We start from the raw sequence: 18416 nt of genomic DNA, 5'->3' as shown, positions 1-18416 counted from the left end.
CAGAACTTTGGGGTAGATGAATCAAACCTTTCAGTTGTACATTTGAAAATAACAAGTCTCCGAGATTAGTTAGGTGGCAGTTCAATCTCTAAAAACGATTTTTTACTGATGACCAGTAATTCTGATAGATATGAATGTTACTGAATTGTGGTTGGTAATTTGGTACTAATAACAGATTCCCTTACCTCACTCCCAGGGAAAACAGAAATGGTTTATGAAACAGAGCACAGAAGATACAGCGATTGGAAGAAAGCTATCAGATCATAAGTTAAACAACACACCAGATGCTGACTGGCTTCAGCTAAAGCCCCTTGCTGGTAGGATATAGTCCTGACTGATAACAAACTTTAAAAACATAAACACTGCAATATTGTGATTTGTGTCTATGTTGTTTAAAATTTCTTATTTGTGGTTTTCTTATTAGTGTCTGTAATTAGGATATATGTATTTGAGTTTTATTAACTGCATTATTTTAATTGAAATGTGGGACCAAAGAAAATGTATGAAATTTCAAAATTTTTTGTTTGATTTTTTTTTTGGGTCACACCCAGCAGCACTCAGGGGTTACTCTTGGCTCTGTGCTCAGAAATTGCTCCTGGCAGGCTCCAGGGACCATTCTGGATGCCAGGGATCCAAGCCAGGTCTATCATGGCTTATTGCATGCAAGGCAAATGCCCTATTGCTGTGCTATCGCTCCAGCTCTGAAATTTCAATTTTTTTCTTGGTTCTTGGATCACACCCGGAAGCGCTCAGTTACTCCTGGCTCTGCACTCAGAAATTGCCCCCTGGCAGGCCCGGGGGACCATATGGATGCTGGGATTCAAACTACCATCCTTCTGCATGCAAGGCAAATGCCCTACCTCCGTGCTATCTCTCTGACCCCTGAAATTTCAATTTTTGAGGAAAAAATAAGGTTTATGGGTTCTGAGAGACAGTACTGAGGTTAAAGGCATTTGCCTTGTATGTGGCCAGCCCCAGTTCAGTCTCTAGCACTGCTTATTCCCAACTTCCCACAGGAGACTTCCCTGCACACAGCCAGGAGCAAACCATAAACATTGGCAAGTATGACACCCCAGAATACAATTCTGCACCAGACTGCAATTTGAACATAGGAGGATCTTGATCACATAATGATTAGCTTTCAGAAGCTCATTAAGAATGTAAATTCAGTCTTTGAAGCCAGTCATTATTATTATTATTAGGGGTTTCTGATCATCAATTGATCAGTGATCTGGGATCTAGTGATCTTGTCAGAGGTGGAGTATGGAGGAGTGCAAGCTATTCAGACTTGACTTTTGTTTCGAGATTAGCGTGGGTCAATATTATGATTCCAAATGTTGGTTATTATAAATAGAATTGCAGTGAACATAGATATGCTTTACTATATATATGTGTGTGTGTGTGTACACATATTACTTTATTTACAGAACATTGTATCACATAGATGACATATTGATCATAATATTATTTCCAGTTAAATGGGAGTAAAATAATTAGAAAAGAAAGAGAAAATGAAAAAAGTATAGCAGCAAGAAATTCGTGAAAATTGGTGTATTCTCAATGAGGTCATTAAGTCATCCTCAGAAGGTTTAGTTGTTACTAGTTAATCATTCTCTTACTTTTTTATTTCTGAACATTAGGTGGCTTCAAATATGCATTGGCATCTAAATTGGTACGTTCCAGTGGGGGTGACAGTTTTAAAAAACTTGGAGTTGGGGACCGGAGAGATAGCATGGAAGTAGGGCATTTGCCTTGCATGCCGAAGGACGGTGGTTCAAATCCCGGCATCCCATATGGTCCCCCTAGCCTGCCAACTGGTGGTTTCTGAGCTAGAGCCAGGAGTAACCCCTGAGCGCCACTGGGTGTGACCCAAAAATCAAAACAAAAAAACAACAACAAAAAAACCAAACTTGGAGTTGTCCATACGGCCATGAATTCCAAGCACCACTGCTGATACTGTGGCCTTTGTGGAGTGTGGCTTTGGTTGCCAGGCCTTCTGGAAATCCAAGAAGATGGGGAGAGAGATGTACCTGTATTCACTCTTAAAACGTTCTGGTGATGTCAGCCCAAATGCAGCATACCTGAAGTTTTTGGTCAGTTTAAGTGTGCTTCTTTTGTTGTTGTTTTTGAGGATATACCTGGCTATTGTTGTTGTTGGTTTTTGAACTATACACACCTGGCAGAGCTGAAGTGTTACTCCTTGCACTGTGCTCAGAAATATCTCCTGACAGGCCCCAGGGGTAATGGGATCCCAGGGATCAAACCCGAGTTGGCCATGTACAAGGCAAACGCCCTCCCTACCTGCTGTATTATCGCTCCAGCCCCTAAGTGTACTTTTTAAATGAGTGGGTTTTTGTTTGTTTTATGGATAGATACCTAGCAGTGGAGTTTCTTGCTAGATAAAAATTTTAATCACGTTAAAACATTTTTAATTTTTATGAAGGCTAAAGTAATTCAAGTATGTTTATTATGCTGCTATTCTGCCTTACTTTAAATTAGCAGATAAACCATTCATTTACTTGTTGATAAGTAAGGGTCTATTCTTTTTTTTTTTATAAATATAGGAACTGATGATTTAGTTATTTCTGAAGATCGACTTAATGAAACTGAGCTGACAGACTTAGAAGCCCAACACGAATCCCCTCCTAAAAATTACCTTTGTGTGGAAGAAGAGAAAATTATGGACCATTCTCATAGTGATGGATTACATGCCATTCCTGAGCATGATCTCCATGCTGCCGCACATAACCACCATGAGGAGAGTAAGACTGCGATGAGGAAACACAACCATCAATGGCACCACAAACATTCGCATCATTCACATGGTCCCTGCCATTCAGGTTCAGACCTGAAGGAAACAGGAATAGCCAACATAGCGTGGATGGTAATCATGGGAGATGGCATCCACAACTTCAGCGATGGCCTTGCCATTGGTGAGTTGATGGGAAATTTGCTGTTTGGTTGTTCCTGTTTTTACCTCCTTCTGCTATTTCCTTACTAATCTTCTGAACTATAATATATATGTATATATATACATATATATATATTATGCATATATATACATATATATATATATATATATATATATATATATATATATATATATATATATATATATATATATATGCATGCAAGGTAAGAATATATTGTTGCTGTGATTTTTTTTTTCTGAGGCCATAAAGACCTGACTCAGTGATGCTTTTGAACATGCAAACAATTGTCTGGAATAAAATTTTTTTAATAATTTGATTTCTTAGTTTAAGGCATGGTCATCACATTTAAAGTTAATATTTTAAAATATATTTACACATCCCTGAATGAGAACTATTTTCAATCTTGTGTTTAATTTTTTTTAATTTTAGAAAAAGGTGATTCTTAAATTTATTGTACCAAAGTATAAAATATTAACATCTTACTGCTATAACTGTCAGTTTAGAAAAATATTAAATGTGATCATTATGTTTTTCTTTAAAATGTGTTGTTAGTACATCTCTTGTTGAGATCCACAATCAAATGATCACTCAAAAGTGGTAATCACTCCTTCAGAAAAAAGGATTTACATTTTTGAACCCACAGTGGCTGTCAAAGTTGAAGAATTTTACCACTTGATTAGATGTATTTATACATTTCGATCCTAGTTCTCAGGACCTACACAAAGAAAGATGGAACATTTATGCTCAAGTCTCAGGAAAGTTTGGGTAAAGATACTAGCCATTCAAATATCTATATAGAAATGAGAAAGAAGGGGCAGCCATGTAGACAAATATGTGACTTAAAATGAGTATCAAACTATTTTTCAGATTTAAACATCAAAAACTGTCATGCCAAACTGCTATTATACCCAAGCAATAATAGAGACTAAGAGAATTTTTTTTCCCACCAAGTAGCTCTTCAGTTGCCAGTTACCTATTGCTTCTTTTTTTTTGTTTTGTTTTTGTTTTGGGGCCACACCCGGAGGTGCTCAGGGGTTACTCCTGGCTGTCTGCTCAGAAATAGCTCCTGGCAGGCACTGGGGACATATGGGACACCGGGATTCGAGCCAACCACCTTTGGTCCTGGATCGGCTGCTTGCAAGGCAAATGTCGCTGTGCTACTCTCCGAGCCCTACCTATTGCTTCTTATTTCTTGTTCAAAAAATTACAATGTTGGGGCTGGAGTGATAGTACAACGGTAGGGTGATGGCCTTGCATGCTGCTGACATGGGACCAACCAGGATTTGATCTCCATCATCCCATGGTCCCCTGAGCCTGCTAGGAGCAATTTTTGAGTGAAGAGCTAGGAGTAACCACTGAGTGCCACCGGATATGGCCCCCCAAAAATAAAAATAAAAAGTACAATGTTTAAGTGAGTCATTTATATACTATGAGATTAATTTAGATATATAAATGAGGTTGTATATGTGTACTAAGAAAAAGGGAAAAACTGGGCCAGAGTGGTGGTGCAAGTAATAAGGCATTTGCCTTGCATGCGTCTGATCTAGGACGGACTGCTATTCTATTCCCTGGTATCCCATATGGTCTCCCAAGCCAGGAGTGATTTCTCAGCGCATATAACCCCTGAGCATCACCAGGTGTGCCTCAAAAATTAGAAAACAAAAAAATGGGAAAAACGGTTTAGTAAATGATACTTGATTTCTTCCCCCCTCTTTAGGAGCAGCTTTCAGTGCTGGACTAACAGGTGGAATCAGCACATCCATTGCTGTCTTCTGTCATGAACTGCCTCACGAATTAGGTAACGACTTTAACATTTTCGCTAGATTTCAACTCAGGCATATGCCATGGCAATTTCATCTGCCTATTAGAGATGTTAAAGCATAAAATGAACGGTTGTGTCGTAAGTTGGAAGGTGTTATTTTGTTAAAATACAGAATGAGTACAGAGTGATTGATCAAGTGGGATTTTTCTGTGGTGGGCTTTTTTTTTTTTTTGCATTTAATAAGTTATATCTACTAAAAACAGATTATATGATATTATATAACATATACTTTTGTTTGGGACCACACCTGGTGGTGCTTATGGGTTACTGCTGGCTTTGCTCAGGGATCATTCTTGGTGGTGCTTGGGGGACCATATGAGATGCTGGGGATTAAACCCACATCAGCTGCATACATGCAAGGCAAATGCCCTACCCTCTGTGCTAAGGCTCCGGCCCCTTATATAATATAATTTTTAAAATAAATTTTCTTGGAGATATAGCACAGCATTAGGGTGTTTGCCTTGCATGAGGCTGACCCAGGACCGACCCAGGTTCAAGAGTTAAGGTGCTGGCCTTACTTGTGGACTCTGGTTCAATCCCTTGAAGAACTGCAGATGGACGGTCCGTGAAGCACCTCCATGAGTGATCCTTGAGAACAGCAAACACCCTTCACCTCCTACCAGAAGAAAAGACCCTGGGAGACAGTCTGGACACTATCACTAACCAGCATTGAGATCTTGGAATAATTTTTAAGTTCATATCCTCTTATTCTTAATTATAAAGAGAGCTTTGGGTGATTTATTTAATCATATAAATACAAGTATATAATAACTCCATAACATTGTATATAATACTTTAACACTTCAAGTTGTTATATAACGAACACTTAAAATTTTTAGTTTTTAGGTAGTTTCTTTCCACTTTTTCCACCTGTTTATTTTTTTTTTAAAAAACGTGATTGATTGATTGATTGATTGATTGATTGTTGGGCCACACCCAGTAGTGCTCAAGGGTTACTCCTGGCTCTGCACTCAGAAATTGCCTGACAGGCTGGGGGACCACATGGGATCCTGGGATTGAATCAGGTTTCTCCTGGGTTGGCCGCATGCAAGGCAAACACCCTACCACTGTGCTATCTTATCTCTTCAGCCATTCACCTGTTTAATTTATTTTTGAGCCACACCCAACAGAGCTCAGGACTGACCCTGAGGCCAGGTATCACTTCTGTGGTGCCAGATTGAAGCCAGGCCAGAAGTGTGAAAGGCAAAAATGCCATACCTGCTGTTTACTTTCCAACATAGTAATCTTTGTCCTAGTGTAGGTGTAATGCTTTTAGTTTCCTTGATTTGGGGGCTTAGGTAATACAGTTAAGTAACGCCTCTTTATTGCCAGTGTTTGGGCTTCTATTTATTTATTTTATTTTATTTTATTTTATAGTTTTGTTTACCTTGCAAACCTTGGGAAAGTGTATATAGTCTATGACCAGAGTCTGTTACCCAAACCAAATCATTACCTGCCTTGCCTTGTGTTTTGCTGAGACAGTTTGTATAGTATTTCAGTAGTTTCATTTTGTCCAGTTCATTTCATATATCTTATTGCCAACTATATCTTTTGTTTGTTTTGTTTGGGCCATACCTGGCATTGCTCAGAGATTACCATTGGCTCTGTACTCAGCGATCACTTCTATTAGTGCTTGGGGGACCTTATGGGATGTTGGAGACCAAACTTAGGTATGCAAACTAAGCATCCTACCCACTGTACTATCTCTGGCCCAGCTGAATCTTTTTTTTTTTTTTTTTTGGCTTTTGGGTCACACCCGGCAGCGTTCGAGGGTTTACTCCTGGCTCTAGGCTCAGAAATTGCTCCTGGCAGGCTCGGGGGACCATATGGGATGCCGAGATTCAAACCACTGTCTTTCTGCATACAAGGCAAATGCGCTACCTTCATGCTATCTCTCTGGCCCCCAGCTGAATCTTTTTTAAAGTGACTTCCCTACATCATCAATATATAAGTTAATATACTTTATATATTAGTAATTAGAAAATTACTAACATTTAAAGTAAAACAAATGTAGTAGTCTTATAATGGCCACTATTTTGGTGTTTATGAATCTCTGCTGTAAAAGTAAAATCACGGCTGGAGCAGTAGTATTGTGGATAGGGTGCTTGCCTTGCAGCTGACCAAGATTGGAGCTCCTGGCATACCAAGTGACTTCCAATGCCTGCCACAAGTGATTCCTGAGTGTAGAACCAAGATTAACCCCTGAGTTCCACTGGGTATGATTCACAAATGAACAAACAAAACAAAAAACAAAATGAGTAAAAACCAGGATCCACAAATATGGATTTGGGGGTTTTTCTTTCAAATATTGTCAGTAGACAGACTCCTACCATATACATCATTTCTTAGTGTTCCTTCCTCCCTGGCAGCACTTGAGGTAGTTCTAGATAGTTTCAGCACTAGCCGTTGGGGAGAAAGAAAGGCACATTTTTTTTAAATGTCTATTGCATTTCTGTAAAGTTGGACTGATAATTCTTACAAACGAAGTCACTTCTCAGACCTCTGGTTTGTGAAGTAAAATAGATTTGAAGTTCAAACAAATGTCTCACTCATGGAATGAGACTCTGTTTTTCTGTACTTATTTACTGTACTTTTACTATACTTAATATTCTGATTTGCAGCCGGTCACTGTGACTGGAGACTGGGCCTCATTAGCCCTCAGTCTGGTGTTCCCTTTCTGCACAGATGGTGGCTACTCTGATGGTTGCATTGAGGAGGTTTCTGCTTGGATTAGGATCTGATGTGGGTTAACATAGAGGATTATTTGGACTACACCTGGCTGTATAGGTCTCACTCCTGGCTCTGTGCTCAGGGATTATTCCTGGCAGAGTTGGGGAATTAAATATAGGCCAAAGATAAAGTCAGGTCAGTTGCATGCAAGGCAAGTGCCTTAACCCACTGTCCTGACTCTGGCCCACAAATATACACAAATGTGTACTTGTTTTTTGTTTTCAGCTGTGGGGGTGCTTCAGCAGCAGCAGCATGAGCCTGTTGAGTGCTTGAGCCCCACCCCCCATCCCCCAGCACTCTCTGCCCAGCAGTTTTGGAGTCAGAGTACATGCAGTGCCAGAAGTTGAATTCGGGGCTACACACGTGGTCTCCACTTGCACACAGAGGCCTGCATGTACTTGAAACCTCAGAATGGGGTGAGGCTCAGAGAGTAGAAGCCTCTGACGAAATTTAGCAGGCCCATGTTTCCTGTGTGCTCTGGGCCGTGTGTCATGAAAGGGACCAGTGTAACTTTTACTTTCTGTTTTTTTTTTTTTTGCCAAATCTGTGTAGCTTAATTTAAGTATATTATAATATTACTGTCAGAAAAGCTCCAGGATCTTCTAGTCACCCCCACCCTTTTATTTTATTATTAAAAAAACTTTTTATTAATTACTTGATTTAAAAACCATGGTTTCAAGGTTGTTCATAATGCAGTTGATTTATTTTCACAGTTACAGAGGTTCGTCATTGAGTTTTAGTCATATGATTCCCAACACCCCTCACCAGTGCACTTTTCCCACCACCAAAGAAGTCCCATTTTCCTTCTAAACCCACCCCCACTTCTGGGCAGTCTCTCTCTCTCTCTCTCTCTCTCTCTCTCTCTCTCTCTCTCTCTCTCTCTCTCTCTCTCTCTCTCTCTCCCTCTCTCTCTCTCTCACTCTCTCTCTCTCTCAATATAAACATTTGATAAATTACTTTTCTTTTCAGTGTTTATTATTTTTTAAACTGTATTTCAGGACCCATGACTCACAATAATATTAATAACAGGGTTTCCTGAGTATGTCACTCACTCTCCAGCACTACCCTCTCAACTGGAGTGTCTGCTTACCCCGACAGTGTCTCTTTCACCCCATTTCTCTCTCTGTGGAAAACTTCCTACTGAAAACCCATTCTTAGGCTCTATTGCCTTTGAGCATTTGAAAAATAACATGCCTTAAAATCAGTGGCTCAGAAACATATGATAGGGAAATTATGATAATTCAAAGGAACAGATAATTCACTTTCTCTTCTTGGAGATTGTATTTCATCTTCCAGAAAAACATTTTGATAAGTAAATATAGTCATATTATTAGGACTTAACTCAGAGAGGCTATAATAATGCTATCAATTTTTTCTCCCTCTTGTGTATTGAGATAAATAGGACACAGAATAAGATTTCCATAATATGTTAAAATGTCCAGGAAAAATTGAACATTTACTGTATAGACTTTTACATTTGTATTCATATATTTTAAAGGCAAAAATAAGGAATCTTAAAATATACTCTGGTTTAAAAATTGTCAGTAGTTGGGGAGTATCGCCATTTTAATGATGTTAATCCTGCCAATTCATGAGCAGGGTATGTGCTTCCATTTCCGCGTGTCCTCTCTTATTTCTTGGAGCAGAGTTTTATAGTTTTCTTTGTATAGGTCCTTCACATTTTTAGTCAAGTTGATTCCAAGATATTTGAGTGTGTGTGGCACTATTGTGAATGGGGTTGTTTTCTTAATGTCCATTTCTTCCTTATTACTCTTGGTGTATAGAAAGGCCATTGATTTTTGTGTGTTAATTTTGTAGCCTGCCACCTTGCTATATAGTCTATTGTTTCTAGAAGCTTTTTCGTAGAGACTTTAGGGTTTTCTAGGTAGAGTATCATGTCATCTGCAAACAGCGAGAGCTTGACTTCTTCCTTTCCTATCTGGATTCCCTTGATATCTTTTTCTTGCCTAATCGCTATAGTGAGTACTTCCAGTGCTATGTTGAATAGGAGTGGTGAGAGAGGACAGCCTTGTCTCATGCCAGAATTTAGAGGAAAGGCTTTCAGTTTTTCTCCATTGAGGACAATATTTGCCTCTGGCTTGTGGTAGATGGCCTTAACTATATTGAGAAAGGTTCCTTCCATTCCCATCTTGCTGAGAGTTTTGATCAAGAATGGGTGTTGGACATATCAAATGCTTTCTCTGTGTCTATTGATATGATCATGTGATTTTTATTTTTCTTGTTGTTGATGTTGTGTATTATGTTAATAGATCTATGGATACTAAACCAGCCTCACATTCCTGGGATGAAACCTACTTGATCGTAGTGGATGATTTTCTTAATGATGCATTGGACTATTTGCCAGGATTTTGTTGAGGATCTTTGCATCTTTATTCCTCAGCGATATTGGCCTGAAATATTCTTTTTTGGTAGCATCTCTGTCTGGTTTAGGTATCAAGGTGATGTTGGCTTCATAAAAGCTATTTGGAAGTGTTTCTGTTTTTTCGATTTCATGAAAGAGTCTTGCCAGAATTGGTAGAAGTTCCTCTTGAAAGGTTTGAAAGAATTCATTAGTAAATCCATCTGGGCCTGGACTTTTGTTTTTGGGCAGACATTTGATTACTGTCTTAATTTCCTCAATAGTAATGGGTGTGTTTAGATATGCTACATCCTCTTTATTCAACCGTGGAAGATTATAAGAGTCCAAAAATTTATCCATTTCTTCCAGGTTTTCATTTTTAGTGGCATAGATTTTCTCAAAGTAGTTTCTGATTACACTTTGGATCTCTACCATATCAGTAGTGATCTCTCCTTTTTCATTCCTTTTTTTTTTTTGGTTTTTGGGCCACACTCGGTGACACTCAGGGGTTACTCCTGGCTGTGCGCTCAGAAGTTGCTCCTGGCTTGGGGGACCATATGGGACGCCGGGGGATCGAACCGCGGTCCATCCAAGTCTAGCACAAGCAAGGCAGACACCTTACCTCTAGCGCCACCGCCCGGCCCCTCCTTTTTCATTCCTAATACGAGTTATCAAGTTTCTCTCTCTTTCTTTCTTTGTTAATTTTGCCAGTGTTCTATCAATCTTGTTTATTTTTTCAAAGAACCAACTTTGCTTTTGTTGATCTTTTGGATTGTTTTTTGGGTTTCCACTTCATTGATTTCTGCTCTCGGCTTTGTTATTTCCTTCTGTCTCCCTATTTTTGGGTCCTTTTGTTGAGTACTTTCTATTTCTATGAGCTGCGTCATTAAGCTATTCAGGTATGCCCCTTCTTCTTTCCTGAGGTGTGCTTGCAAAGCTATAAATTTTCCTCTCAGTACCACTTTTGCTGTGTCCCATCGTTCTGATAGTTTGTGTCTCCATTGTCATTTGTTTCTAGGAAGGTTTTGATTTCCTCTTTGATTTCATCTCGGACCCACTGGTTATTTAGTATTAGCCTGTTTAACTTCCAGGTATTAAAGTTTTTCTTCTGTGTCCCTTTGTGGTTCACATATAATTTCAGGGCCATGTGGTCAGCGAAGGTAGCCTGCAAAATTTCTATCCTCTTGATATTATGGAGGTATGTTTTATGTGCTAGCATGTAGTCTATCCTGGAGAATGTCCCATGTACATTAGAGAAGAATGTGTATCTGGGCTTCTTGGGGTAGAATGTCCTGTATATATCTACTAGGCCTCTTTCTTCCATTTCTCTTTTCAGGTCTAGTATATTCTTGTTGGGTTTCAGTCTGGTTGACCTGTCAAGTGTTGACAATGCCGTGTTGAGGTCTCCCACAATTATTGTGTTGTTATTGATATTATTTTTCAGATTTCTCAATAATTGTATTAAATATTTTGCTGGCCCCTCATTTGGTGCATATATGTTTAGGAGAGTGATTTCTTCCTGATATACGTATCCCTTGATTAATTCAAAATGTCCATCTTTGTCCCTTACAACTTTCCTAAGTATAGAGTTTGCATCATCTGATATTAGTATGGCCACTCCAGGTTTTTTATGGGTGTTCTTTACTTTGATGATTTTCCTCCAGCCTTTTATTTTGAGTCTATGTTTGTTCTGACTATTCAGGTGCGTTTTTTGTAGGCAGCAGAAGGTTGGATTGAGTTTTTTGATCCATTTAGCCACTCTGTGTCTCTTAACTGGTGCATTTAGTCCATTGACATTGAGAGAAAGAAGTGTCCTGGGAGTTAGTGCCATCTTTATATCGAAGTTTGGTGTGTCTGTTGGTCAGTCTTGTCTTAAAGTAGGCCATTCAGTTTTTCTTTTAAGAATGGTTTTGAGTATGTAAAGTTTCTGAGCTGTTGTTTGTCTGTGAAACTATGTTATTGTTCCTTCAAACCTGAAAGTGAGTTATGCTGGGTTCAGTATTCTAGGTGAAGCATTTATTTCAATGAATTTTCTCACTATGTCCCACCACTGCCTTCTGGCCTTGAGTGTTTCTGGTGACAGGTCCGCAGTAAATCTCAAGGATGTTCCCTTGAATGTAATTTCTCTTTTCGATCTTGCTGCTTTCAGAATTCTGTCTCTATCTGTGGGATTCGTCATTGTGACTGGGATATGTCTTGGGGTGTTTTTTCTGGGGTCTCTTTTAGTTGGTACTCTTCGGGCATACAGGATTTGATCACATGTATTCATTAGCTCTGGTAGTTTCTCTTTAATGATGTTCTTGACCCTTGATTCTTCTTGGAGATTTTCTTCCTGGGTCTCTGGGACTCAAATGATTCTGAAGTTGTTTCTGTTGAGCTTATCATAGACTTCTATTTTCATCTGTTCCCATTCTTTGCGTAATTTTTCCATTGTTTGCTTTAAGGCTTTTTTCCAATTTCTTCTGCTGTATAGAATTGTTATTCATTTCATCTTCCAGTGTACTAATTTTGTTCTCTGCTGCTGTTAACCCGTGGGAAAGCTCAACCATGTTTTTCTTCAATTCATCTACTTAGTTTTTCAGACCTGTTATTTTACCTGAAATTTCAGTTTGGAGTTTTCTGATTTCTATCTTCATATTCTCTTGATTCTTATTAGTGTTCTCCTCTATACTTTCTTTGAGTTCTTTGAACATCTTCCATATTGCGATTCTAAACTCCTTATCTGAGAGACTGACTAGTTGGTTGGTCATGTTCAAGTCATCAGAGTTGCCATCGTCATTCTCTATGTCTGGCGCTGGCCTGCGCTGTTTCCCCCTTGTCACACTTGTATGGTGGGTTTTTCTACGTGTTGTGGTTGTATTTATTGGTTAAATGATGTTCACGGCCGTTAAGTGAAGCGGAGAGGCTGTTCTCCTCTGCTCCACCCTTTCTGGGCTTGTAAACTTCACCTCCAGGAAAGGCTCCAGGGAAGGTGAGCCGTCTGCAGATGGGCCACACACAGGATGAAATCAGGCCAAAGATGGAGCACAGCACAGAAGATAGGCGGATAGGGGTGCTGGCATCTGAGTTCCAGCAGAGTTCAGCGGCTTCTCCTTTATGGGATTGTAAACTCACCTCCAGGGAAGGCAAGCTGTCCGCAGATGGGCCACACACAGGATGAAATCAGGCCGAAGATGGAGCAGAGCACAGAAGACAGGCAGATAGGGGTGCTGGCATCTGAGTTCCAGCAGAGTTCAGCGGCTTCCCCTTTCTTGGCGTATAAGCTCACCTCCAGGGAAGGCTCCAGGGAAGGCGAGCCATCTGCAGATGAGCCACACACAGGATGAAATCAGGCCAAAAATGGTGTACAGCACAAAAGACAGGCAGATAGGAGTGCTGGCATCTGAGTTACAGCAGAGTTCAGCAGCTTCTCCTTTCTGGGCTTGTAAATTTAGCCATTTCTTACTCACTCACTTGCTGGGATCCATCAGAATGCATTTTTGGGGGGGTTTGCTTCCCAGGGCTCTGAAGAGAGCTTTAAGGATTCAGGAAAGACAGAGAAGCACAGGACAGGGTTCTCTTTAGGTCCTCAGCTTCCTCAGAAGAAGCATAGCAGGGCAGAGACTTCGCAGGTGAAGCAATCAGCACTTCACCTGGCAGTCCCCACAGTCAGCCATTTCTTACTCACTCACTTGCTCGCTGGGTAGTTTCAGAATCCAGATATTTTTTCTTAAGGAATACTTTGGTTTTATTTTTGAGAGTGTCACCCCAGTGGTGCTCAGCACTTACTCTTGGCTCTATGCTCAGAGATCTCTGCTGGTAGTGTTTGAGAGACAAATGTGTTGGGGAAAATATGATGTTAGGGAAGAAGTCAAGAGACCTCTCTTTAGTGGAAATTGAGAAAGGCAGTCCTGAAAATAATTATGCAAAATTCTAAAAAGAGAGAAAAACTGCCCTTTTAGACACAGATATCTAATATGTACATTACAAAGTGAATTACTTATGATACAGAAGTGAAATGATAGAAGTAGAAAAGTAATATATACAGTTTAGAGGTCTAAGCTTAGATTTAGTGGTATAATCTCTTCATGTATATTGCGAAATAGGCTACGGAATGCAGTTTATTGAAAATACTGCCTTCCGCCGATTACTTCATAGTATTCTACTGCTTACTGCTTATTGATTGTTTTCTGAAACAATTAGGACCTTGTAACAATGAGCTAACCAGTAGCAGATGGTGTGATTTATAGTCTTGTAAGAACCCACCTTCAAGAAAAGAAACAAGTATCACTATATACATAGTACATAGTAACATGTATTTACATGGTGTTTAGGAATTGATTAGCTAGTTGTGCATTCCAGTAAGTACTTAAGACAAAAAGCTGTTTCTTTTGTTATTTTAGTACCGTTTTATCCTACTAGCATTCTATCTAACCACATCAGCATTCTCTTGAAACTTAAGAATGAGTGGAGTCTATCCTACTTATGCATTTTCAGAATTATAAGGTGAAAGAATCTGTTACGTGTTAGGAAGTAAGCTATTTCCCTTTTTGAAAAGGGGTTAGATAGAATAGAGAACTTCAACTCTTCTGTTCTTTACTTTGACTTTAAATTTAACTGCCAGCAAAAAGAGCAATGACCAGGTTTTCGTGTTCAAATTTTTTTTATATTTCAGAGTCAGAGACAATATAGGAGGCAAGGACTTTCCTGGGTCAAATCGCCAACATCATTTTTTTCTAGGCACTAGCAAAGGTCACTATTGAGCCCAGAACCAGGAAGTTCAACTATATTATGTTATAATTCTAATCAGCCTTGCTTTTTTATGTACAATCCTTTGAATTTTAGCATGTACATAGATTTGTATCCCAGTCAGCACCTCCATTATGATATGGAACATCTCATCAACTCAACACACTTCTTAGAGAAGTTTTTCTTATATTAAGGTGTATTTAAAAATTATGCTTCTATTAAGGTTTATTTAAAAAAAATGAGACTGCCTAGTGGAAGAATTATTAAAGAATTTTTAAATAGGGACCAGAGTGATAGCACAGCAATAGGACGTTTGCCTTGAACACAGCTGACTTAGGACACACCTAGGTTCTATCCCCAGCATCCCTTATGGTCCCTTGAGCCAGTCGCAGTTTCTGAGTGCATAACTAGGAGTAACTCCTGAGCATCACCAGGTGTGGCCCAAAAACCAAAAATAATTTTTAAATGATCATTTAATAAACAGTTATTAAATAATGAATTATTAAAAAAAATTTATTGTTTTAAACTTTATGTTGGTTTTCTCTAACCTGGTCACCTTCTCCCTTGTCTTATTATCTCTAGGTGATTTTGCAGTTCTCCTCAAAGCGGGCATGACTGTGAAGCAGGCGATTGTGTACAACCTGCTGTCGGCTATGATGGCCTATGTGGGCATGCTCATCGGCACAGCAGTGGGCCAGTATGCCAACAACATCACCCTCTGGATCTTTGCCATCACTGCAGGCATGTTCCTCTACGTCGCCTTGGTCGATATGGTAAGATGCTTCCTACACCTGCTGTTAAGTCTCCAGACAGAACGCAGGTTTTCAAAAATGGCTACAGATCTTAATGCCTTTTGAGATGTTTTTTTTAAAATACAACCCCCTTTTAAAAGGCACATGGTTGCCTAGTCTGTCAGGGAAAGACACCAGCAGAAGGATGCTCTCTTTGGTAACCACTTGAGACTGAAATCTTTTGACCAAACGATGTCTATCCGTAGTATTTATAGTACTTAAAATATTATAACAATTTCTATATCACATTCAAAATTTTATCATATCACAGTGGAAGTGGTTTAATTTGTTTCGCTTGTTAACTAAATAACACGTATGCATAACCTTTAGCTTGCTTTAAAACAATCAAGAATATGATTGACATCTCTTATGTGTGTCAGTCTTCAGTGGAAAATGTTATTTTTAAGACATTTAAGAAATGGCTTTTATTTCTTACACTTAAAGTTTAATATATTTAATTTTTTTAAACTTGATTCATTGATTGGTTTTTGGGCGACACCCAGTGGCGCTCAGGGGTCGCTCCTCTCTCTGCTCTCAGAAAATGCCCTGGCAGGCTGGGGGACCATATGGGATGCTGGAATTGAACTAGGTTCCTCCAAGTCGGCCACTTGCAGGCAAACGCCCTACCGCTGTGCTATCTCTCCAGTCCCTAGTACATTTAAATTTGAACAACTAATTTTATTGTGGTTCTGCTTTATTGCTCTAATTACGATAGGCACTATGTTTTCAAAGTCATATTTTGTTATTTTGGGGTTATTTTTTTTTTTTGTAGGTTTACTTTTCTTCCTAGCAGAATTTATCAGTTACATTTTAAAATGAAATAACTTAAATTTTTAGTCACAGAATTTGTTATAAGATATTTGGATATGAGAATTTAAACCATTGTCTCTCTTTTGATAGGCCCCTCATACCTCAGTTGCCCTTCCTCTCAGCAGTTAATCTTGTCTTCTGTTTCCTGGGAGAGCTGAAACCACCAAGTACTTTCTCCCACAAGCCCCTACACTTGCATTCATCTCCCCTTTCTCTGCTTGTACCTTCTTTTCTATCATTGTGGAGAAATATTTCCATTCTCGCTAACTCAAGCTCCTTCAAACAATTCCTAGAATTGATCATCTCTTGTTTAATCTCTTCAATTCTTCTCTGTAGAACATGCTTCTTTTGCTTGGCCATTTGTATCAACATAAAATCTTCCTTCAAAAAAGGTAGAGGAGAGGAGCCTTTTTAAGATTCAATGTCTTTGAAAAAAAGCACCATCACTTAATTTTAAAAAGTTATTTTTTTGTTTATTTTATGATCATACCTGGGCAATGCTCAGGGCTTACTCTTGACTCTGTCTCAGGAATCTACTCCTGGTGGGCCCAGGTAACTGTATGGAATGCTGAGGATAGAACCTGGGTCAGCTACATTTGAGGCAAGCACTCTATCGCTCCAGCCCCTGAAATATTTTTTAGTTATCTTCTTTCTTGATGTGGCTTCATGAGTTTTCTCCCTGTCTGCTGCGTAGTGTTTACTAAATTGTTATCCACTCCAACGTTACTAAATCTGCTAGACTACTGATCTGCTAGTCTTCATTTAGGTTGTCCTAAAGTGGTACATGGCAACCAACATTCACTTCTCTTTGAAATGGTCTCTGGTCTTTTATTGTCTCAGGGTTATGACTGGGGGGAAGAGGGGTTTGGAGGATCACACTAGCTCTGCTAATAATTTCTCACAGTGATTTTCTGTTGATTTCACAGTTTTCAGGTTTCCCAAGCATTCAAGTGCATCTTACTGGATACAGCTAATCTTAAGATTACAAACATTTATTGACTAATTCCCAAGTTTGTATCTTAAACCCACATCTTTACCTTAATGCTGGTCACCTATTCATCTACTTTGTTATATAGACTCCATCACAGCTACTAAACTTGTTTAATGGTTTCTGTCACCACTACTTAACTGTTGACTCCATTAGCCACTATACATAATTGCCATAGACTTAAACAGAATTGATGACCAGCATGAAGTATCTAAAGTAGGAGATTGCCACATATCCACTGTCGCTCTATAATTGGACTCATTTAATGAGTGAAAATATTTCTTGTAAGCAGACATTATATGCTTTATACTACATTCCCCCTCCATAAAACCTGACGCCCCATTATACCATTTGGAGAAAAATATAGTATTGTCTTCTGAGAGTAATTTACAGTTTTGATACAGTAACTTACCAATGTCATCCTTATCTTAACTATATTGTAGCTTAAACTGTTTTCAGAAAAGCCAAAGTGAAAATCAAGTAGTTCTTTCACAATTTTGATTCAGTTTAAGCAGAAAGAAGCTTATAATCTCATCTCTCACATTTTCTTATTTACTTGGATAACTTAGAGATTTAGATTTTGTAGTTTGAACTATGGATCATGCTCAAGTATAATGGTATATGTTTATGCATCAGAAGTTGAGCTATTAAATTTTGAAGTAAAATACCATTAGAGACAGTAGAACTTTTCAAAAATTAAAATTTGACCACTATTAAGAGTACAGTACAGACTGAAGAATAGCACAGGGGTGTGTGCAACCTGCATGCAACTGACCAGGGTCATATGGTCCCTTTAACATCACTAGGCCTAGTCCCCAATCACGGCTAGCTCTGCTGGAGTGAAGTCAGCAATCTGGGTACCACAGCCCTACCTCCTGCTGCATCCTCAGAGTGGTTGAGAACTTCTTGGAGTGGCTCCAGTGTCCTGCTCACCACTCGGGAGGACTCACCCCAATGTAATAGTGAAGGTGGTATATGCATCAGATAATAGTTGAGGGCTAGCTTTCCTGAACTATTTTCTGTGTCTACAGGGTGAGAAAGTAATGACTTAAAAGCACAGAGATGCCCATTTGGAGTTCTCTGTAATAGTCTGTCATTTGTTAGTGTACAGTTGGAAATGACTATTTCAAATGGAGAGGCGATGAAGAAATTATAGTTATGAATAAGATATCCCCCGAAGGAATCTTGCTTTCTCAGTGAGCTCTTAAGCTCACAGCAGTGACTAGGTGAATTGTGGTGTTCTTCCTGAAACTTC

The 18416-nt window shown here is 39.1% G+C and overlaps 1 protein-coding gene across 2 annotated transcripts in view; it reads left to right on the top strand.

Annotated features, from left to right (window-relative positions):
* SLC39A10 (solute carrier family 39 member 10) overlaps positions 1 to 18416 on the top strand; it is a 114507-nt gene that overhangs the window by 93020 nt on the left and 3071 nt on the right. For both annotated transcript variants that reach the window (XM_049773186.1, XM_049773185.1), the window contains exons 6-9: positions 197 to 317; positions 2565 to 2933; positions 4651 to 4731; positions 15155 to 15345. In XM_049773186.1, coding sequence (XP_049629143.1) covers positions 197 to 317; positions 2565 to 2933; positions 4651 to 4731; positions 15155 to 15345 — 762 coding nt within the window. The remainder of the gene's footprint in view (positions 1 to 196; positions 318 to 2564; positions 2934 to 4650; positions 4732 to 15154; positions 15346 to 18416) is intronic.

This window comes from Suncus etruscus, chromosome 5, assembly GCF_024139225.1.
Source record: "Suncus etruscus isolate mSunEtr1 chromosome 5, mSunEtr1.pri.cur, whole genome shotgun sequence".
NCBI lineage: Eukaryota > Metazoa > Chordata > Mammalia > Eulipotyphla > Soricidae > Suncus > Suncus etruscus.
This window is presented reverse-complemented; position numbering and strand designations above follow the sequence as displayed.